General features: G+C 43.7%; 1 protein-coding gene across 2 annotated transcripts in view; it reads right to left on the bottom strand.

Moving 5' to 3' along the window:
* Nucleotides 1-23,452, bottom strand: part of LOC106560804 (multiple C2 and transmembrane domain-containing protein 2) — a 41,988-nt gene that overhangs the window by 7,550 nt on the left and 10,986 nt on the right. The window contains exons 9-20 of one of the 2 annotated variants that reach the window (XM_014124109.2): nucleotides 21,852-22,052; nucleotides 21,020-21,150; nucleotides 20,606-20,792; nucleotides 20,336-20,429; nucleotides 20,121-20,223; nucleotides 19,919-20,021; nucleotides 19,694-19,795; nucleotides 19,442-19,516; nucleotides 18,978-19,097; nucleotides 6,816-6,935; nucleotides 5,305-5,346; nucleotides 15-124 (exon numbers count right to left, since the gene is read on the bottom strand). In XM_014124109.2, coding sequence (XP_013979584.1) covers nucleotides 15-124; nucleotides 5,305-5,346; nucleotides 6,816-6,935; nucleotides 18,978-19,097; nucleotides 19,442-19,516; nucleotides 19,694-19,795; nucleotides 19,919-20,021; nucleotides 20,121-20,223; nucleotides 20,336-20,429; nucleotides 20,606-20,792; nucleotides 21,020-21,150; nucleotides 21,852-22,052 — 1,388 coding nt within the window. The remainder of the gene's footprint in view (nucleotides 1-14; nucleotides 125-5,304; nucleotides 5,347-6,815; nucleotides 6,936-18,977; nucleotides 19,098-19,441; nucleotides 19,517-19,693; nucleotides 19,796-19,918; nucleotides 20,022-20,120; nucleotides 20,224-20,335; nucleotides 20,430-20,605; nucleotides 20,793-21,019; nucleotides 21,151-21,851; nucleotides 22,053-23,452) is intronic. The other variant, XM_045688212.1, reaches the window with a different exon arrangement.

Here is a 23,452-nt window from a genome sequence, read left to right as displayed (position 1 = left end):
AATGTAAAACTTACTTCTTGACTCTTTCCCCGATGCATGCAATTTCATCCAAAATGCTTTGGACAGTGATGACGATCTCTTGGACCATATGGATTTTGTCCATCAGCCCCTTTTTCCCTGATTCCTAAAAATACAAAGGCACTGATGAGGTCTACTGTGCTGTATGTCAATTGTTTGAGGAAGCAGACAAAGCCCAGTTTATCTCTGCTGTGCTATCATGAGTAATTGATCTATTGAATGGCCTATAATGAGCAAACTATGTCTCTTCAGACGATGCTTTTGAAAATGAGGCAGATTCAATGTTGAAAAGCTGTCATGAGGATGACTGTGAGATTTCCACTTTTGTCTGCCACAAACAATGGAAGTACTCTACATCTAAATCACAGATTAACTGGAGGATGAGAAAGACATAAAATGGCCATCAGTAATCAGGCAGCAGGCCAGATGACCCAGACAGGAAGAGCAGACAGAGGATGTATGGTGCAACTTGTAAGGGAGTCCAATCCCAGAAGTCTCCATTGGGCGGGTTTGGACTTGTTCTGCCTGTGCTATCCCACCCACCTCTATACTCTGTCTGTTTGTCGGTCTGTCCTCACACCTCTCTGTGTGTGTGAGGGAGAAGTAGCTCAGCCACCCCAGAGCGCAGGGTTGTAATCATTGGATGTATTCTCACTCATATACAACTCTCATATCATGTGAATGGACTACGGCAATGTCCACCTTCATCACCAACAAAGTGTATATATAGTGTTATAGTGTTCATTTTGTATTGATATATAAATATCATAGTGCAAAAGCTGTGATATGATACAGACATCTTACATAGACCAGATGGACATGGTATGGGAAGGTGTCAGTCAATTTCAGTGTGGGGGAAAAAAATAGATATTCTCAGGCTTGTCTTGAGTTGAATTAGACATGATCAGATGAGTGCTGCTAACAGCAGAGGAGAAGCAGCGCTGGGAAGCTTTCCAGAAGGAGAGGCTGGAGATGATAACACCAGTAATGCAAGCTAAAGAGGGCTGAGAAGACTCACATCAAAAGGAGGACATAATGACAAGAATGATGACAGAGAAGAGCGAGGGAGCGAGAGGGGAGGTATCTGATGGAGTCTAACAGGAGGCTTGAGGATGTCTATATGTTTGTGTTAGAAGGCAATTCCAGCCCCAGCCTGGGCTCAGTGACAGTGTCCAGACAGAACGCTTTTATCAGAGTCTCATGAGGCAGCCCCTGGGAAACATGCTGTCCGCCAGGCAGCACAGAGCAACGAGACTCCCCACTGTCAGTCCCCAGTCTCCTCCACAACAACCACAGGAAGAGAGCAATTCCCACCAGGCCGCTGGAAATCTCTCAAATATGCTCTCTCAGAGATCCATGAAGAGATTATTATCCTATAGTATGATACTAAAGAGAGAGAGGGATAGTACTGTAGCCTATTTTCCTATAGAAGAGATTACTATCCCATAGTGTAATATAATAGAGAGAGAGGGGTAGTACTGTAGCCTATCATCCTATAGAATAGATTACTATCCCATAGTGTAATATAATAGAGAGGGAGGGATAGTACTGTAGCCTATCATCCTATAGAATAGATTACTATCCCATAGTGTAATATAATAGAGAGGGATGGATAGTACTGTAGCATATCATCCTATAGAATAGATTACTATCCCATAGTGTAATATAATAGAGAGGGAGGGATAGTACTGTAGCCTATCATCCTATAGAATAGATTACTATCCCATAGTGTAATATAATAGAGAGGGAGGGATAGTACTGTAGCCTATCATCCTATAGAATAGATTACTATCCCATAGTGTAATATAATAGAGGGAGGGATAGTACTGAAGCGTATCATCCTATGTATCATTGTTTTATAGAAGAGACACGGCACTGTCTGCAGCGAGACAAGAAAAACTCCAACCTCAGTCTAATGTGATAGCAGAATGCATATAATTTACTTCACATTAGGTGTTAATTTAGCTCTTTCTCCTGAGCTCTGAGTCACACCCGAGGAAACTGTTTGTGCCTGCTAAAAGCCATTAAGATCCATGTCTGTGTGTTCCTGATGGACAGAGAGCTGCGCACGGGGAAATGAGAGCTCACTGGATATGGAGCCTCATCAGTTAGAGATATGAAAGGGAATCTGAGCCTATCTAAAATTGATTAAGGCCCCCTAAACATGAATTAGGATTCAAATCTGATCAAATCTGATATGAACTCTTATTTAGAACAGATAGGACTGTGTGCACAAGGTAGATGTAGCCAAAGATGACTTAGGCGAAGAAAAATAAACAATAATAATAATAATAATTGAGGTTTCATTTGAAAAAAAAAATCATCCAAATGATATGTACTTTAAAGTATGCATCAATAAGCTCTCATGATTATCACCTTTCATCTCCCTTGAAGTCCTCCATCTCCTTAGTGATGAGCATTGGAAGTCCTTTACTACATCACTCATTTGATTATATTATTTATCTTCGTTCATTTTCCCTTTCAGCCGCCTACAAAATTGTTCTGTGCTGCTGGTAAACAAAAATAAATAAAATGGCTTCCTTTGAAGTGAAAGGGATGGGTATACTGGTGGGGATGGACCACAAAAATCATAAATGTGTACTGATTAGGAAACCTGTGTCAAATCATATTCTCATTTCAGATAAAATTGTAAAGGCTATACCTTTTAAAGGGAACAGATTTGATCTCCTGCACAAAGGTAAATAGAAAATGTGGTTTCACAGGCATGTGGGGCATAATAAACTGCTGAAAAAAGTTAATTTAACATTGCTTTAATTTGAATAAATGGAACCAAATTTGAATATTCATTCAAAGCTTGACTGAATATTTTCTAGTGACTTATTCCACAAAGAAGAGAAACGTTAATCTTAATGTAAAACACCTGTGATTTTGACATGGATTCTTTTATCATATTAAAACGAGCTAACAAACAAATGGATACACAAACAAACGTGTGAGGAGTGAGCAGCTCCCAGAGGCAGTACGTGTTACATACCTCCCATAATGCACATCACTGACTATGACATCAGCAGTCTGTCTGGCTGGTGTGCTGAAGGTGACCCAGTGGTGACTAGGGTCTGAGGGGGTAAGGGAAAGCACCCCTTCAGCTCAGTCTGTCACCCCCTCAACCCCCTCAACCCACCTACCCAACCCCCTGCTCCCCTGGGCAGTGCTTGAGGAGCAACACTCCCCCCTATTTACCCTGGACCAGCCATACCAGCCAGGGGCCATAGAAGACCTGTTTTATCTTCTCTGTTCATTGTGGTGGAGATCTATGGGCTTGTTTTGCTTTTCTAGTTTTTTTTACGTTATTTAATAAATATTGTCCATCTACACAATTGATACCTAAGGCCAAAGGGAAGTCACTTTGCCATACATCATTTGTAAGCTGTCTTTTTCCCTGAGGACAGATTTGTTCACAGAGAGAGAGAAATCTGTTGTGTATTATCCTGATGTAACGTAGCCGGGCCTTTCGACTCTCTTTAACGTCATGCTTTCACATTCCAACTGCTCTATCGGAAGTTTACATATCTCCTTCCTCCAGGGGAAAACCGGGAAAAAACATTTGAGTGGCAATGGTAACCTTCTCAGAGGGAATAGCCTTTATTCACTTCTTAGCGAAAGGACTACAAGAAAAAAATAGTGCCTTTGAAGTCATGAAATTAACACTGATCACTCTTTAACCCCAAATAGTTTGAAAGAGCACTTTGATATGAAGTGTAAAGCTACATTGCCTGGTCTGTCTACATGATATCACATTTAAGTGACAGCAAAACCATAACACGACTTTCAAATAAGCCACTTTAAATTAAAGCTGACATCTTAAAACAAACACAGGCAACTGCTTAATTAGTCAATGAAAGCAGATATTTCATTTTCACAGAGTGTGAATGGGCTTAGTGGGCTCACGTTAAACCTTTCAGAGAGGACTTCAAGGAACAAGAATGATTTGGTTTAAGCCGTTACACTGAGCGCCACAACACATGGACATGTACTTGGAAAAATCTACTCCCTGCTTTTTAAAAACATACTTATTTTTTAATCTAAAGGAGAAAACAGAGAATAAAAATATAAAAAAGCCAAATCATTGAGGTTGAGTTAAATTATAAAGACCTGCTACTAATGATCCTATTCAGTAGTAGAATTATTAAAAGCAACAAAAGCAGCATATCCTCATTCACTATTCATACAAACACACAATTGTCATATCATTACTATTTGTTTGGGGACTGGGTTGTCTTTTCTAAGCTATGATTACAAATGCAGTGCAACTAAGCGTAAACTGTATTATGTGTATGCACACATACCATGAATTAGCCGGTGCTTTCAGACAGGATTTGGAGGACAGGCCTGTTTTTTAGCAGAGGGTGTTCCTCTCCGTAGATGATGGTAGCCCCCGGTCATCACAACAGAATATATTAAGCACATTATGGATATGATTCCTGGGCCCAGACACACTGCAGAGGGGTCAATGCTTGGAGGCTTTGCAGCAGCTCCACACTTCCCCACTTCTCCACCATAAAGCAATAATACACATCCCATTAACTCTTGCCTCTCCTAACTAAAACGAAGGGAAATGTCTAGATAAGAGGAACAAGGAGTAAAAGACATGACACTTTTGTCTTCTTCTTTTGGTGTGGGCAGCAGTGGAGGCTGTTGGGAGGAGCTATAGGAGGATGGGCTCATTGTAATGGTTGGAATGGAATAAATTGAACCTCCACTGGTGGGCAGGCATTAAAATAACTGTTTTGGTATTATCAATTTCAGATGAACAATTATAAATAAGGCATTATGAATATTGAGATCCAATTGTTTAAGTGACTGATAATCTTGATAGAACAGTAAGTACATGCTCTTAGCCTCATTTGTTATTGTAGGGAAAAGGTTCATCTCATAGTAACCATCCCATTTAGAAAAGTCTAGTGAGAAAATCTTCACTCGCTGCTAATATCTCCGAAGACAGACAAACTTCAATTAATGATGCAGTTTAACGTAGATTTGGAGTTTAAAAGGGCTGGGACACTGCGGCAGAGCACATTTGTAGTGATACTGAATACTGAATGAAATAGGCTGCAGGTGCTGAAGGAAATGTGTTTGTTCACATGCTATTACTGTTTACCTACATTCTGTCCTCATTTTGAATGCATGAAATGTTCTCTTCTTGGGTAAAGACAAGCTTCTGAGAAAGGATTTCCAGTGGAACTATGCAAAAGTCCCAACTAGAACTTGTACAACTGGCATACAGAATATACTATAGAATAGTCCAAAATAAAGGAAATAAAATACCTTCTCATCTTCCTCCTCATCATCGGTCATGTTCATGTTCACCTACAAGAGAATGGAGAGAGGTAGTGTGTTTTCAAATGGACAGGGACACATGCGGGCACTGGAGCATTTTGAACAAACACCTAGTAATGAAATTCTGCTCTAGTACATATACCCCTATTGGGAGAGGCCTGTTTCCATAGAGACGGCATCACAGGGGTGACCTCACACAAAAGGAGAGGTGAAAGAGGGCCTTCCTCACAAGAGCACTGTCACAGCAAAGCAATCTAATTTCTTCACAACATAAACACAACAGAAAAACAGAAAGAGGAAAAAAACATTTAATTTGGATGCTGTTGCCTAGATCCCTTTACATCAAGTCATCCCTGACCCCTGCATGGTGCACACTGTGACATTGCCTGGGAACAGGGTTGCGTTACTGCCGGGCACAGGGTCACAGAGAGGTGAAAGAGGCTCCACACTGGATATGAGGGTGAATCCAGGCTTTAACATTTCCCGGGGACTGCATCTTTGCCAGCAGCCTCAAACACAATCAGTGGGCTAGGGATGGGGATGGGGACGTTGCTGCAGGGAGGGGATGTTTGCAGGCCAAGGCCCCAGCCGTCGAGATGGCTTACAACACAGTGAAATTGGAGGGCATTGAGATGTGTGAACAGCATTAACCTTTACAGACATGGCTAGGGGAGACTTGATTTCCATAACCTAGGCTTTGATACAGAGGAGATAGCCGTGCCAACTTGAGAATGTACTCAATGCATTTTGTCTACAACAGTATCTACACAACATCAATACAATGTTGTATGCTGAAATAATACTGTACTGGTATCAACATGGTCAAAAAAAAACATTCAGCTAATATTTTGCAAAACTGATGGTAATAACTCTTGTCACGCCCTGATCTGTTTCACCTGTCCCTGTGATTGTCTCCACCCCCTCCAGGTGTCGCTTATTTTCCCCGGTGTATTTATCCCTGTGTTTCCTGTCTGTCTGTGCCAGTTCGTCTTGTATGTTTGTCAAGTCAACCAGCGTGTTTTTCCTGTTCTCTTTTTGATTGTCTTCCCGGTTTTGACCCCTGCCTGACTCTAGACTACTTCCCTGCCTACCTGATCATCCTGCCTGCCCTGACCTTGATTCTGCCTGCCCTTCGGTACCTTTTGGACTCTGAACTGGTTTTGACCCGTTTGCCTGTCCACGACCATTCTCTTGCCTTACCCTATTGGATTCTTAAATATTGTAAGATTCCAACCATCTGCCTCCTGTGTCTGCATCTGGGTCTCGCCTTGTGTCATGATAACTCTTGATTATTGTAGGGCATTGCGGGCAGTTCAATTCAGGTAGCGGGAGTGCAAGTCTATGTTCTGAGGGTGACAGAGTCTAGCAGAGAGAGTTGGTGCTCAGCTCTGCATGCTCCTGACCGGTGAGTGGGCCAGGAGAAACATGAAGAGCTGCTGTGACATGTGTAGTATAGACCAGAGCTGTATGGACTACAATACAGTATAGGAGACACTCACCAGGTCCTGATTGCTGCTGATCCTCTCTGTGGTGATCTGGAAGTAGTTCCAGCCAATGAGCAGCAGCAGGAAGAGAGGCAGCATGAAGAGCTCCCAGGCCCACACCGTCACTATGAAGATCTGGAAGGACAGGAAGGGAGAGGGTGAGACTCATGAACAACACGGATACAGCACGGCGGGTGGCACTGCCCTCATACAACATGGGCCAGAACCCAAGCCCAGACGTCATTGACACAATGTCCTCCTCCTACATCCCAGCATTCACCACTCAAAACAAACAATGGGTTTACCCACCACCCAAGCCCCATGAATAACACAGCAGACTGCAAAGCTACGCCGCTACACTATACAGCAAGGTACCCCAACTGGCAGCCCAAGTTTTCTGAGCACAATGCTTTTTTCATTGTTGGACATAAAAGACTGTAAAAACACCAGCAAATCAGCTTCAAGGTATTCCCACGCATAACAGAGAGATACATGTGATCATATACAAATGTAAGCAAGGTTTGAAATATTATGTTTTAGTCAAATATTATATCTGTTGTGGCTTCTTGTGATCAATTTGCAGTCTACAAATGATTTGTAATTATGTTCTGGCCCCCTGAACATCCGCTCGTGAAAAAAATCGTCCTGCGGCTGATTTTAGTTGATGATCACTGCTATACAGCATCAGAGCCCCCTCTTAGTGGCTGGGAAGTAAGAGACCTTTGGGAAGGATTTTTAATATTCCAAAATCCAATTTATTTACAGAGATAACATGTGCTGGCAGTGTGCCGTTCTGCAGAACAGAAAGTCTGACAAGGGTAGGCTGTCTCTTATACAGCATATCTAACCCTCTTAGATTGGGAAGCATTTGGGCTGTCTGACTGTGACAAGGCGCATATGGCAACTGGCTGAGCATTTGCAACGTTTACCTCTCCACAGCGATGATAGTGAGAAAAGCCAAGACCCCTGGTAGAAATAAGATGGATCACACTGAATGAGTAATCCCTCATAATTCTGTAAAGGAGCGGCGCTAAGAACAGCGAACAACACTCACTGCACTTCACAGCAGAGCACTAATTGGACGGCTGCATTTAAACCCATTTAGTGACAGCCTAATGAGTCTGGCTCTAGCTGGAATTATCCACAATGTGTGAGGAGGAGCGCACTAGCCAGTTGACGTGAAGAAATAAAAAAGTCCTCCAAGTTTAGTCTAAATCTATTACTGTGTAACACTTGGTGTAGACATTCATTTGAACCATTTCTGGCATTTTCTTCTTTTGTAATGGATATACGCCATTCTATAAATCAAATCAAATCAAATGTTATTTGTCACATGCGCGTGTAGACCTTACCATGAAGTTCTTACTTACAAGCCTTTAACCAACAATGCAGTTTTAAGAAAATAAGAGATAAGAAAATACTAAATAAACTAAAGTTTAAAAAAGTAACACAATAAAATAACGTGGCTATATACAGGGGGTATTGATACTGAGTCAATGTGCGGGGGTACAGGTTAGTCGAGGTAATTGAAGTAATATGTACATGTACTGTAGGTAGGGGTAAAGTGACTATGCATAGATAATAAACAGCGAATAGCAGCAGCGTAAAAAAAAGGGGGTCTATGCAAATAGTCCGGGTAGCCATTTGATTAACTGTTCAGCAGTCTTATGGCTTGGGGGTAGAAGCTGTTAAGCAGCCTTTTGGACCTAGACTTGGTACTCCCGTACTGCTTGGCGTGCGGTAGCAGAGAGAACAGTCTATGACTTGTGTGGCTGGAGTCTTTGACAATTTGTAGGGCCTTCCTCTGACACCACCTGGTATAGAGGTCCTGGATGGCAGGAAGCAGGGCCCCGGTGATGTACTGGGCTGTACGCACTACCCTCTGTAGCGCCTTACGGTCGAATGCCGAGCAGTTGCCATACCAGGCGGTGATGCAACCAGTCAGGATGCTCTTGATGGTGCATCTGTAGAACTTTTTGAGGATCTGGGGACCATACCAAAACTTTTGGTATGAGGGGGAATAGGCATTGGCGTGCCCTTTTCACGACTGTCTTGGTGTATTTGCACCATAATAGTTTGTTGGTGATGTGGACTCCAAGGAACTTGAAGCTGTGTTGTTGCCTACCCTTACCACCTGGGGATACAATACAATTTAATCTTTGAAAGGTTCAAAAAGTCCTCTTTTCTTAAACTTTGTTTTCATGAGAGGAGGAACTTAACCAAAAGCCTGAAAGAAAACAAACCTAGTAACTTAGAACACCCAATGAAATGAGAATTGGGATGCCTGCACTACAATAGCTCACTACAATAGCATGCTGTGCAGTCTGAGTGTGGACTGCTGGGGGCTTGTTACAGTAACAATATGTTTGACTTAGTCCTGAGACAGGATGTGAACCGGTGGGGCCTTCAGGCCTCCATTTGAGCTGTAAACAGCAGACTGGTCCTGTCATATCAGCCTGTTTCCAGCCCTACTGGCTTTGGGGCAGTCTACCTACTGCCACACAAGGCCTAGGTTCAATGGATTCAAACTGCCACCAGGGAAACGTGAACCATGAGTAATGCTGTAAACACTGGGCCCTCAACGCCCTAGGCTTCGTTCAATAATGTCTGAGTAATGTGAAGTGTAGGAACAAGCAGAAACACGGTGGGATAACCAAGATGTGAAGACCTAATATGAACAATATGTTACTGTAATTTCTCCATAACAAATGAGTTGAATTATGTAGCGACAACTAACACTGGTGGGAAAACCTAAAGGTAAAAAATGAATATGCATGATGTGTGGAGGTAGCTTCAAATGTCCCCTTTAGGTTATGAATAACCTACGTCATATGTTGTCACCTCTATTCGCATGAGGCTATTCTAAAGGGACACTGTTTTCACCCCACAGGAATTCAGCAGGCTGTCAGACAGGTAGCCTGTCATATCCACAGTTTTCCCTTTAAAATAAAAAGAAAGGAATAAAATTTGCCTGGAAACTGACATGAGCCCAGCAGGAATGTTGAACCCCCTTGCCCTCCCTGAAAAAGCTGCTACATAAACCACTAAAGTCTAATTGCCTGGTCTCTGTCTTCCTGTGCGAGTCAACAGAGGGAGCCAATTCATTTCCTCCCAGGGAGCCGGCAGAGAGAATCTGTCACAGGTATTCATAATCGCCCACTAATGCAAATTTCAGCTCACCGCGCTCTGGCTTGGTGGACAAGATAAAAGCCTAGAGAAATACAATGCCTTTTGTATAAACTGAGCGCCTAAATGAGGGTATAAACCAAAACTGTCAGAAATATCTTCTCAATTCCTCCCTCTCGGTTTTTAAACACTAATACAAATTTGACTGTGAACATCTGGGAAAGCCTCTCGGATTCCTTCGCTCAGGCGCACAGAGCTGCCTCTTAGCCGTCAGATATCCCTCATTAATGAGCAGAGGTATATTTTTCTCCTGTCTCCTCACATTCTCTGCTGCTTCTGTGAAATGGAGATGGAACTAATTCCCCGCAAAGTGGTTTATGTTTTATTAGCGCCAAGCATGAGTGATTAAAGGACGGTGTGGACAAAGTGCAACCTGTCAGGCTTAAGTGTAAATTTATATTGAAAATAATCCACCTTTTAATTGGCCTCAAAGTTGGGCTATATTTCATTTCAGTCTTGAGAGCCTTCCTACCATATTTTTTATCCCGCTACAAATTACACATGACAACAGGAACCTTAATGTCCAAAATACTACAACACTAATATGTTACATGGGCGGTAAAGCAGTCATTTATTTCACCAAAAGGACATAAAGCAACAAACAGAAAGCAGGGAAGCTAATAATTAATGATCTACCTGAAAGGTACATTTCCACACAGCAGAAATGGATAATGAACGACTTGTAATTGAACAAGTGTTAGTATGTCTGGGAGGAGTGTCTTTCATGTAGGAAACCTCCCTTGACAAACACCATTTAGCTGAAAAATGCCTGCATGATAATGCATGGGGTGTCTAGGGGGAAAATAATGAATTAATAAAACTATTAGCGCGCGGTGGAGTAGGTGATGGAGATGTACTCTCCTTAGCCACCTGTAAGCGCCTGGAGAAGGACCGACCCTGGGCAGCGCCACTCTGCCAGCGGGGTTAACAACAGGCTGACAGATTTGTTTTATAGTGCCATTAATATGATTCCAGTAAATGCATTCTGCGCCTTCTCATGCAGATCCCCTGGCCAGCAGAATCCAGCACCTAATAATAAAGCACTCAGCGATTAAAAGTGTGAATAAAATATCTCTTAAAGCTGAGCAAGCATGGCAGCTCACACCACCCACACTCTCCCAGGAGGGGGAGAAGGGACCGCAGCAGGAACAAAAGGACAAAGATGCCCTCTCCAAGAGTTTCTACCATCCTGCAAATTGATTAATGGGAGAGAGGCCCAGTCTACCAACCCAGACTACTGACTGACAGACTTAACACTAGACAGGAGGTCTGCCAAACCCGGCACGTCTACACAGCTTCATGTAAACATATACCACAGTATATACTGCATATGTCAACTAATGAAATGTGATGATATAGAGAATTATATTTAATCCTACAATTATAGCAATTATTACCAATAGCGTATCACTCATTAACCGGACATTAAGCATGCATTAAAGAGGACACAGTAATTACAAATACAATACTACTGTAAACAGCTCTAATATTTGATCTCTTCTGTGTTCATCTCATATTTATCGGTGGTTGCGCTTGGAAAGCTACTGTGGCTAAGAGAAAAACTGAGCAGAGAGAGAGGAGAGAAGAAAGCCAACCAGCATTATGGCGGTCAGTCAGTGGGGATGTGGATGGATGCCAGATTACATGAACATAGCTGAATAAGTTTAACAAGGCTGAGTACAGGCTCCAGGGGCATATGTGTGTGTGTGCGTGCGTGCATGCGCTTGGGACAGAACAAAATACTAAAATGTTAACGGGGGAAAAACCTAATATAGATGTACTTTTCTGGGTGAAATCAAGGGCAGTAGGAGTAATCTGCATTGCTTCCTCAATTAAAATACAAAAAAAATAGATTTATAATGAATCAAAGGCCCCCACTGGCCAGGCTGGAACAGAGAGTCTGGCTGAGGGCTAATGTTGGGGACGCTAGTCGACGGCAGGCTTTAAAGCATGTGTAAACCCAGAGCAATGAGACATGTAATTTGTGGTGAGCTCGGGCCAATACGGGGACAGGCTTTCAGGGGGTGTCGGAGGCAGAGAGGAAGCACAGATAAGATTTCTCTGCAGGGCAGGTAGAGTGTGTGGGCAGCCATGGTGCTCGGAGCTAACGCTGAATAAATATTTCAAATATGCTCAGCTCAAGTCTTATCGACTAGGGAGAGCGAGAGCGGAAAAGAGTGAGAGAAAAGAGAGAGATGCTGCATTCTACTGAGAGCGATAAAGGGGAAATCTCATCTCCCTCTTGAGCATGCTGTACAACCTCCACAAAAGAATGTATACACAGTTCACACAAATAAACCATTGGTATACATTGAAGAGTTTCTGATAATCCATGGCCATTTTTTGTTTTACTTACTACAGTGGCTTTTAAGTAGTGTATGCCATGGAAAAACAGTAAATCTAACAATAAATTAATATCTAAACTCCATAAATTTGAATCAAATTCCAACAAGTAATCTGGAAATGAATTTAATATTTATGAATCTAATTTAGTTTATCTGAATAATGATTCATAAACAAGGAAATTGAAGGTTTCCAAATCAATTAATGTTAGCTAAGAAAATTCTGCGGCTAGTTAGGTGCCACTACTACAGTACAGTAGTAATAGTGGGCTCTTTATCAAAGGGAAGGGAAGACAAGAGAAGAGCGGCAGGGTATTAGCATTAGCTTGCAGGCCCGGTGTTGGCCGTTGTCTCCCTGCCTGTCTGACACATGCCAAGGCTGGAGCATATCTGGAGGCAGGGTGGAGTGAGGCTGGACCAGGGTTGGACCAGGGTGGTCAGCAGGGGCCCCGTGGTGCCTGTCAGTGGTGGCCACTCCGACCCCAAGCTCCAGCACTGGCCACAAGTGTTTAATCCGTGTCGGGAGCGTTAACACTGAGCGACCTCCTGGGTGACAGATCCGCCATGCGAGCCTTTTCCCCCCGAGGAGGTGGAGAGGGAGGGAGTGGCGTGGACTCTATTTCCCTTCCCTCCCTGTCAGCTCGACTCACAGACACATTAGCGCGCCGGGGCCGAATCCTGCCCAGTCACAGCAACACACAGGGGCGGTCAGGTCGCAGGCTCTGCAGCAGCCGCCTGGGGAGGTGTGTCCTCTGTGACTGGGAAGGTGGTGAGCGTGTTAGAGGCAGTCATTATGATACAGCACACACCACGGGGCCAAAGAGCTCTATTTTCATGTCATTCAACAAATGTAAACGCCTGGAGTTTGCTAAATGGCGTTGGCACTTGGATTGGAACTGGTGCTATGATAGGATGACATGAAAATAAAGCTCTTTGGCCATGAACAGCAGTGGTGGATTTTGCGTCAAAATAAAGTTGTAGATGCAGAAAAGAACCCCATAATTACTGTAAAATATGATGGTGGAGCTTTGATGTTTGCTTCCACTGGTCCTGAGGCCCTTTTTAAGGTCAACAACATCATGACCTTTACCCAGTACCAGGACATGTATGCCAAAAATATGCTTTCCTCTGCCAGGAGGGTGAAACTTGGCCGCAAGTAGATCTTTCAGCAAGACAACAACCCCAAGCACACATCAAAATCCCCCCCAAAATGTTAATTGACCACAAAATTCCACATTTTGCAATGACCATCTCAGTCTCCGGACTTCAACCCCATTGAAAACCTGTGGTTTGAATTAAACAGGGCAGTCCATAAGCAGAGACGAAGGATATCAAGGATCTGGAAAGATTCTGTATGGAGGAAGATCCCTACCAATGTGTTCTCCAATCTGATAAAACATTTTAGAAAAAGTCTCAGTGTAGTTATCCTCACAAGGTCAGGTATTGAAAACAGGGGTGCTAATAATTTTACCCCTATCTTTTTGAGAGAAGAAATTTCTCATTCTCATTGTACTATTAATTTTCGTGAGCATAGAGCATCAGTATTTGGATTATTTATTTTATACATCATTTTTTTGCTAAGGGTGCCAATCATTTTGGACCTGACTGTAAAACCGCTACAGACACACAGACAAAGCACCACGGCGGATGCACCAACACAGAGGCCTGCAGTGTTAATCATAGCAACATCATCTGGCTTGTTTATCCTCTTTCATGCCACTTTATCATATTTCAAAAAGTTAATGAAAATGAATATATTTCACAATACAAGCCAATGAATTATTAAAATAAACTTGAATATAACGTTCATTATTTTGCAGGAAATATGTTATTTTAGCGCTCTAATTGAGAGAGGACAACTATCTACCAGAGAAAGGCTCTCTGTATTATAAGAGGAAGCGTCTCAAGCTTACAGTTACCAGCTAGCCCCAAGAGCTGTCAACTGATACACTGCAATCCACTATGGCGACTCAATAACAACAATACTGATTATTTAAAAAAAAGAAGGCATCGCTTAATGTTTCCAGATACTAATATCCTATTCTTTAATAATTAATACATCTCAGACTACTTTCTAAATCATGCCGCACACATCACCATCAAGGGCTGTCTCCCTCTCCCTCCCTGCCACATTCCCACTGCAAACTCTGTGAGAACTCCCACAGCCATAGAGTTTAAGAGTGTAACCCCCCTGAGACTGCAAGAACCCACTCTTTTAAGGCCAGCCAGCCGAGCCACACACAGTCCTCCAACTTTTTAAACAGAAATAAAGCAGATGCAGAGAAAGGAACAAGAGGAAGTTTCTCAGGCACTTACGCAGTTTGACTTTACACTCCTCTCACACTCTTCTGGTCATACATACTGCATTACTGCATTGCAGTAAACCAAAACGGGGCAGATCAGTGCTCACCAAACATGTCATTTTGGGAGACGGTGTTAAATAGAATAATTATAACAGCGCTGATTATGCCTTTGATCCTGGCCGTCCTGGTATTCTGGGTAATAGCCCCGGCCGGCGCGGAGGGGGGCGGGTGCAGCGACACCTCACAGGTGGTCCCCCGGGACCACTGGATCCAGATCTGACCCTGTCCTGCTCTCATCTGGGAGACAAGGAGTCTATCAGCCCAAAAAAGCAGCCTTGGCAGCTGCCAACTGTGTTTACAGCTGCACCGCATCAAACATTCATCAACAGCCATCTTTACATTCTGTGATGTGAGGCAATCAGCATTTCACAGGCTGTCAAATGATGTCTAAAACGGTTGCTACCTGGCAGTGTCAAATAGAAAATGGTTCAAATAATCTCATAAGGTATACAGGTTTCTTTCTAGTCAGATCTCCTGACAGACGAGACTAGCTCATATGTTAAAATATTAATTCTATCTAAATACTTAAAGCGCTCTAATGACAGCAAAGCTCAAAATCAGCTTTCAAGTGTAAATGACCCCCTTTTCATTTTTATACTTACATCCATTTCATCTAAATCAAAATTGTTCTCAACTTTAAACTTCTGAAACAGATTAATATGGCCGGCTAATACAGAAACTTCTGTTCTGTTGGTCCAGCGGATCCACAGAATGGAGGATTTCACTTTCACAGTATTTTCCCATGAAGGATTCTAGTTGGGAGCAGTAAGTGATCTCCCATCAGGCTCTCCACTACATAGTTCAGCAGTGCTATAGCTCCCTCTACAGGCACTGGGAATGTCTGCAGGAAAGAACTCTGGGTGACCCCTCTCTCTGCAGTTGCTGCTGATGTATAGTACATTCATCTAGCTCAGTGTTGGGGAGAAGCACATTTAAAAGGGAGCTATTTGATGAAGATTTTAGCTGTCACGGTCTCTCTCTCAGATGAAGGGGACATGCCGTTGTCAAACTTTAGAAAAAGGCACTTCCTAAGCTCATTACTGTAGCATAAACAAGCACTGAGAAATATATACATTTCTTGTTTGCATTTCCGTTCACTGATGAGGAGGTTTATGAGGCTTTGCAGGATAAATAAAATTAATGTGTGAGAAAGACTATTTTAACATGACCTAATTAGAAAGTCGCCATTTCAAAACAAACCTACGGGTGGAAAATCCAAGGTATAACTTAACTTACAAAGGAGATTACGCAATCAGAATCAGTAACCTCCAGCCTTGCAAAAAATGACAGTGCTGCAGAAGTTTGCATTCTTTCGAGGCTTCCTCTTCGCATTATAATATTCTATGGCAGCAGAATGCCTGATGAGCCATCAATCTTGATTTCAAAACAGAGTACATTATATACCCAATTTACTCAGAATACATAGTTCTCTGATTGCCACAGGGAAAAGTTATGTGCCTGAGAAGTTTATAAAAAAATTCTAACATTCTCCATACTTCCCTCTGTTAACATAGACCAGACCTGATGCAGACCTACAGGGCAAAACATTGCCAATGCAGCTCATGGGAGATTAGATTGCAGTGTACTTTATATGTCAGGAAAATCTCTCATACAAACTAAAAATACTTCACACATACCAAAAGGTATTTTATAACGCACACATGAAGATACACAGTCCCTGAATTGACTGCTTCATCTGAGCAGCAATGTATACTGCATGTTGTGAGCAGGTCAGAGCATTAGCCTGTGGGACTTACAGCAGCTTGGTGGCTAAGGCTTCCTGGTAAGGCACTAGCGAATGATCCCACAGTCCTGGGATGAAACCACATCAGCGGTAATGCATTACAGGATGCATATGGAGTAAAACAGCAGGAATGGTCTAGCTGGCTGATAAATAATGTATTGTAATGTATATTAAAGGCTGAGCCAACACTGCAGCCGTTCCTAGCAGCATATTCTGAGAAGCAGCAGAAGCAGAGGCAGAGTGCTGCTGTAGAAAAGAGCAGACAGTCTTCTAATTATGCACATCTGAGAGGCAAGCAGAGGCCATCTGTCAGTGTCTGAATCAGTTACCTTATTACCAGTGCCTAAAGATAAAAATATAGGAGAGGGAGCTGCTTTCATTAAGGCACACGGTGGCATGCTGCTTCAGACAACTCCAAACACAAACTTAATTGCAAATGAGGACTTGTTGTGAGGAGGAGTGGCCCCAGTGTGGCTGTGCTGTCGCTGACCCCGCAGAGGGCCAGGGCACTAGCATGTGTAGTGGTACGCCACAGGGCTTGTAATGGCTGTCAAGGCCTCTCGGCTGCCCTCTCGTCTCACATGGTAAGGATTTTGTCTGTCTGTGTTTTTACTCACGCCCAGGAGTTCTCTTTGACTGTCGAGCCGAAGGCCATATTCAGGCTATGATTGTTGCTGCTCATCATGCAGTGAGGTGTTGTGGATGAGATGCCTGGTTAGAAATCAGAACTTTTCTCTGGTCTAACTCTATCTGCTGGTGAGTGGGTGATAAACACTACTTATTTATCAGCAGGCTGATTCACTCTCTCCTCAGGCAAGTCTCAGACACCTTTGACACCAGCGCTTTGGGAAGCACACCTCATTCCAAAGGAAGCCATAGGGCTCAGTGGACTGCAGATAGCCAGACTACTCTATTGCAGTGTCTGTCTCTAAATAGAACTGTCTGGGTACCAAACTGTCCATCTTCCTCACAATGAAGATAAGACAACACACAGAAAGCATTTCCTTACTTTCAACAGGCGCACTATGCTCATACTAAATCAACAAACCATCTATCTACTTACAGTATACATATTTAGATCTATTTATCCCACAGTAATAAAATAATGTACATATTTCTGGCAGAGGTATGCCAGAGAGTAATCCCTGTTTTTCCCTCCCCAGATCTCCTATTTGTGGGCTGGTCTTGAAAAGCAGGTATAGTAGAAGTGAAAAAGAAAGACTACCACACTCTGGTGGCCTGCACAGCATCTCATTTTAGATGGGGGCCAGGAGATGGCCCTATACCGCTGACCTGTCACCTGTCAGCCCGCCTACCCTCCTGCTTTCCTGACTGCCTGTTCTCCTGCCCGCCTGCATGGCTGACTACCTGCCTTTCTCCCTCCCAGTCTCTGCCTATCTGTCTATGCGCCTGCATACAATATACTCTACCTTCCCATCAGTCAGTATGTCTATCTATCTATCTATCTATCTATCTATCTATCTATCTATCTATCTATCTATCTATCTATCTATCTATCTATCTATCTATCTATCTATCTATCTATCTATCTATCTATCTATCTATCTATCTATCTATCTATCTATCTATCTATCTGTCTGTCTGTCTGTCTGTCTGTCTGTCTGTCTGTCTGTCTGTCTGTCTGTCTGTCTGTCTGTCTGTCTGTCTGTCTGTCTGTCTGTCTGTCTGTCTGTCTGTCTGTCTGTCTGTCTGTCTGTCTGTCTGTCTGTCTGTCTGTCTGTCTGTCTGTCTGTCTGTCTGTCTGTCTGTCTGTGTCCATTCCTGTACCACAGGCTCTGATATGGTGAGCCAGGCCATTGCCTGAGGGGACATCCACCTGAGGATCAGTGAGCAGGGTTTAAAGAATACACCAGGTATGAAATGCACGTCGTCCCGTAACAGAACATAGAGAGGAATAAAGGCTGTGAAGACAGGGATCTGTCTGTGACCGCTTCCTCACCCTGACTTGACACTGCCAGGGCTTTATGGCAAGAGGATGCTCTTAATCATGACATTACATGTACTTTAAGGGGGATTCACGGGGTGAAATAAAGATTATTTCAGCTTAGGGCAATAGATCACAACGCCTCATTAAAACCTCTAAACAGAGACATTTATACAAGGTTCAAATCTCCCAGGCCGACTGTCACTCCTCCTCCACACAGAAGAGCAGGGGGAAGGCTTTACCAGGAAGTCAGATGACCAAACGGCCAGACCGAAGCCCTTCACATAAAGCCCTAGTGCCAGAAGAACACTGAAGGAAGACAAGTGGGGTTTGAATTAAAGGATAGAGCACAGCTTCTACTTTACTTTCAAATGCAAAATGAAGATGAAGATGGGAGCTTCAATTCATTGGAAGTACGTGACTGAGAAACAGTAACAAGAATCTAGATACGTATACCTGAATTAACCATACTGTCCATGATCTATTTCACATAGACGAAGGAAAGGGTTCAAATGTTCGGCAGTGAAATAGGACAGAGACACCACTTGCACAGCCCAAGGCTTAGCGCTAGTTCATTAACATGGGGCAATGACTTACCAGGAAGGCTATTATACTCTGCTGCGTGCTCTCCCACTGAAAACAGCTTTTAATGTACTGTAACGTATGCAGCACTGCCATGGTGATTTTCCGAACTCTGTAGATATTCTGGGCAAGGACCTAATGGGAAAATCAGATGGCAAATGGCAGTTAGCATGATTTGATTAAAAGCTTTATGTGTATGATTCATAAGCAGGTTTATTCAGGTTTACTCAAGGCCAGATTTTCTGCTGTGTGGCTTTATTAGTTTGATGTCTGGAGCTAATAAAGCCAATTAGTTAGACTATGACCAGTCAAAGCTTCTATGCTGCTTGCCTGTGGCAGCTTTGTTTCTGTTATATGAGGGGCATGTTCCAGTACTCACATTTCACTCCTTCATCCAACAAATTGTATCTACCATGCTTTATGTGTATAAATCATGAATTTTAGATTATATAGGCCTAAAATTCATTGCAAAAACAAACCTTTTTGGCAAATTTTGGGTTGTCCTCCAGGAATTTTTCCTCTTTTGGTTTGAAGGTTCTTATGCCAGCTCTAACCTGAGAAAGATATTACAAATTATCAAAGACAAATCCAATCCAAAAGCAATGAAAAATAAACTCAATTGAATGGGAAAAATCAGTATACAGTGAGTATGGTATATGATTGGGTCATCTGTCAAAGAGCATTAGCTTGGAGAGCATTAGCTATGCTAGAATCAGCCAGTGAATTCTTACTGGGTTATAGTGGACTTCCATCACCAGTGAGATGGTCCCTTTGGCCGGACCCCCCCAGTTTGCTTTCTTTAACCCCCGGGTGACCTGCTGTCCATTCTGAACCTGTAGCGGTGGAAAATGCATTACAATCAATAGCACCAATCTGACCCATGACATGTTTTATGACTTGTCAATGTCAATGAATAAACTATAAGCCCATTATAAATCCAAGGATTCCCAACTTACTGTGAGTAATGGAATGGCCACTCTGCCCAGAAAGTCTGGGGCTTTGTCTCCGTCTTCACCAAAGACCGTCAGCTCCAAAACATCATGGATGTCCTTTATTGGGCTGCCAACAGATAACCAGTTAGTCCCAATCCGAAGGAATACATTCATCTGCATCAATGTATACAAAGTACACTAAAAGACCAAGTAAAAACACATGTACAATGTAAAGACTTTTTTCCACTCAGGGCTGAGTGTTTTGTAGATGGTGTGAGTCTGTAGCCTGCTGTTCCCCAGCTCCAGAACACAGAATGGATCACTTTTCCCTGCAAAGAAAGAACAAAGCTGTGTTAAAATGTGTGTGCAATTGTAGATTAATTTAGCCATAGAACTTAACCAGTTAAAACGGTAATGGTTAAAAGTGGAGTGATGTATCACCATTGAGATCAGTTGATGTGAGATCTGTGGCACTGACCACCTTGACTTGAAGGAAGCCAACCTCCCTCAAACATTTGTGAGAGTTCTTCAAACTCTGCAAAAGTAAAATGATACAAACAGTCTTACTTAAACGTATTAATGCACGCTAGTATTCCTAGAGAGCTTTTGAAATGTACTTACTTATCTACTAGTAGCACTTATATTAATTCAACCATGTAAAATGTCAAAAGTGGCATGAATAAATAGTAATATGTCACTAAACATGCTAACATATTTCTCTAGGATTTGGTCCCTCTCGTCTGGCTGTTCCAGGGGAGCTTTGTTGAGTTCGTTGATGGACACCCCACAGCAGGGGTTGAGGGTGGCCAGGAATACCAGCCTGCCCTTATCTTCGTCCAGGACATGGGTGTAGAGCTGCTGTGTGGCTACTGGCAGCCTGGACAGGTCCACCTCAAACCTAGATAACGATGGGATCTACTTCAATATCACTGCTTAATAACAATCAAATTAATATCAAATCAAATGTATTTGTTAAGCCCTTTTAACATCAGCAGATGGGACAAAGTGCTTATACAGAAACCCAGCCTGAAACCCCAAACAGCAAGCAATGCAGATGTCTATTAGAAAGAACAGCAGTCGTACTACAAAAACAACACTATCAGAATCAAGCAAATCAATACTCACATTCCCCAGGATTCCTCGCTCTTCCTGCCTCTCTTAGCAAACACCTCCACCTGCAGTGGCTCCAGACAGTCCTCATACTTGTTGAAGTCAAACCTCTCCCTCCACTGAGGGTTGGCTTGAACACACAGGTTCTGGGGGAGAGAGAAAGAGCAGAGTGCTGATACAGTACTGTAGCGTGGGTGGCCACTGGCACAATCACACACAGAGCCTGGTGTGGAGCAGTGTCAGGTTTAATGCAGTGTCACAGTGAGCAGAGACTACATGACAGGTGGATTAAGTCTTCATTCAGAGCTACCAGGAAGGGGCGGGGGAGAGGAGAGGAGGGTTTTTTGTGTGAGCGCACCTCAGCCTCCTCTCTGGGATCGTAAACACTGACAGCATCCAATTAGAATTAGCTTTGTTCAACAAACAAGCTGAAACGAAACCAGAGAGGTTTACAGAGAAATGACATGAAAACACAAGACAGGCTACACTGCGGAATCATCAGGGGGGAGGCCAACAAGTAGAGGTAGATGAGCAGGGCATGCTGGGTATGCAAATCAAGTAAAGCATAGTGAAGCCCTCCACCTGAAGGAGAGCATAGAGGGGAGATTGTACAGTGGCAAAGAGGCCCAGTCTAATGAGTTGCTCTGCCATGCCCTAGTGAGCCAAGGTGGAGGTGAGCCACTGACAGGCACCTGCTGAGAGAAAGGGAGGGAGAGAAGGAGAGAGAGGGAGAGAAAGTGGGGGGTGAAAGGCTGGTGGAGAGCATGTGCAAAGGATAGGGGAAGAGAAAAGAGGAAGGGAGGAGGCAAAAAAAAACAAGGAGAAATAGATTGAGAAAGAAGCTCACCTTGCTCTTGTACTTCTGCTCTCCCAGTCTGTAGCGCACATAGATGTCCCCCTGGACATTTTCAGGCATGTCCTGTCCCTCTACCAGGGTGATACCAAACACTCCACTCCACAGCTGGCTGTTCTTGGTGGCCTCAGCCGAGCGCTGGGTCTGGGCTTTATCTTGGGGATGGGTTTGGTCCCCCTTTTGGTTCTGGCCTCCCTAAGAGACACAAACATGGACACACAGCTGCATTAGGACACCCTCCATGACAAAACTCTCTGAGTGGCTACCCCACTTCATTCACCTGCCCCTCAAATCTGGCACCTCATTACATATATGGATTGCATGAATGTACTGTAGGACTCCGCTAGGCTCCAGACCCTCTCTGTTTGAGCACATTAGCCCATCTCCAGTGACAGCAGCAGAGCCACACCAGCGAGGAGAGGTGCGGTTCCTGGAGAGAGGGAATGTCAGTGAGCAGAGCACAGCAGCCAGATGTCCCTGGCTGTGACAGTCCCACTCATCACAGACCCAGAGACAGAGTGGGGGGAGGCAGGACACTTGGCATACTGCACAGGAGACAGCAGGCAGCAGTGAGTAATGATGCAATCCAACCACACAACCCTCTCATCAGCAAATTATGCATGGATGTACATACAGTCTGGGAATGATATATACAGCATTGTACACATTGGTCTATTCTTCACTAAATCCCAAACCGAAATGTTGACTGTCTTCAGTGATATCTCTTATCTCAACTGTCCAATCAAATTTCTAAAATCAACTATTAGGGTGTTAAATGTCCAGGATGTCAAAACACTGAGACATCAAGGACAGCCCCTCCCAAATGATCCAACAGTCCTGCCGTGGCACAGCGGGAAACAGAGGAGGAGAAACAGGCCTTGATATGTGTCTCTGTGTTAAAGTTCCCTTGAGCCTGTGCAGTGATAGGCCGTCTCTTTCAAAACAAACAGCAGAGAGAGAGAGAGAGAGAGAGAGAGAGAGGTTGTGTGGGCTGACTAATTAAAGAGCAGGGCTATAATCTGCTCTGGCCTCTTTGATACTCTGTCTCCCTCTGCTGCCTTGGCCGGCACAGCTTCAAACGGCTCCCCTGCCACCCCGTCCCTCCCATCTCCTCTCCCCTTCTCTCCAGGGTCACCGCCCACACTGCAGCCCAGGGCCCAGGCCGCTGGGGATCAGAGCCTGTACGTCGGTCTCAGGGACCTGCATTAACATGGAATACCACGCCACAGCGCTGCTCGGCCCTATAAATACCCCTGCTCTGCTCTCTACAGAGGAGGAATACAGAGGAGTGGAGGAGCGACATAAAGCAGGGCCTGGCCAAGTCATCCCAAGTGTTTATCTTGGACACAGTTCTATCTCAGCGGCCAATAAAACAATTCCACTTAACTGTAAGTGGCCCCTAAAGAGAGTCTATTCCTGGTCCTAAAAGGGGTATGCGATTGCTTCCATATGGTGGGACAGCATGGGGACGAGCAGGATGAGCTCAAACCTAGGTCCATTTGGCTGGTACCTCGGCTCTGTCCATCCACAGCTGTGATATTACATCCTAACATCTGGGTTATTGCCCGCTATGCCTGGGAATTATCAACCTCGCG

The sequence above is a fragment of the Salmo salar genome, chromosome ssa10 (genome assembly GCF_905237065.1).
Source record: "Salmo salar chromosome ssa10, Ssal_v3.1, whole genome shotgun sequence".
NCBI lineage: Eukaryota > Metazoa > Chordata > Actinopteri > Salmoniformes > Salmonidae > Salmo > Salmo salar.
This window is presented reverse-complemented; position numbering and strand designations above follow the sequence as displayed.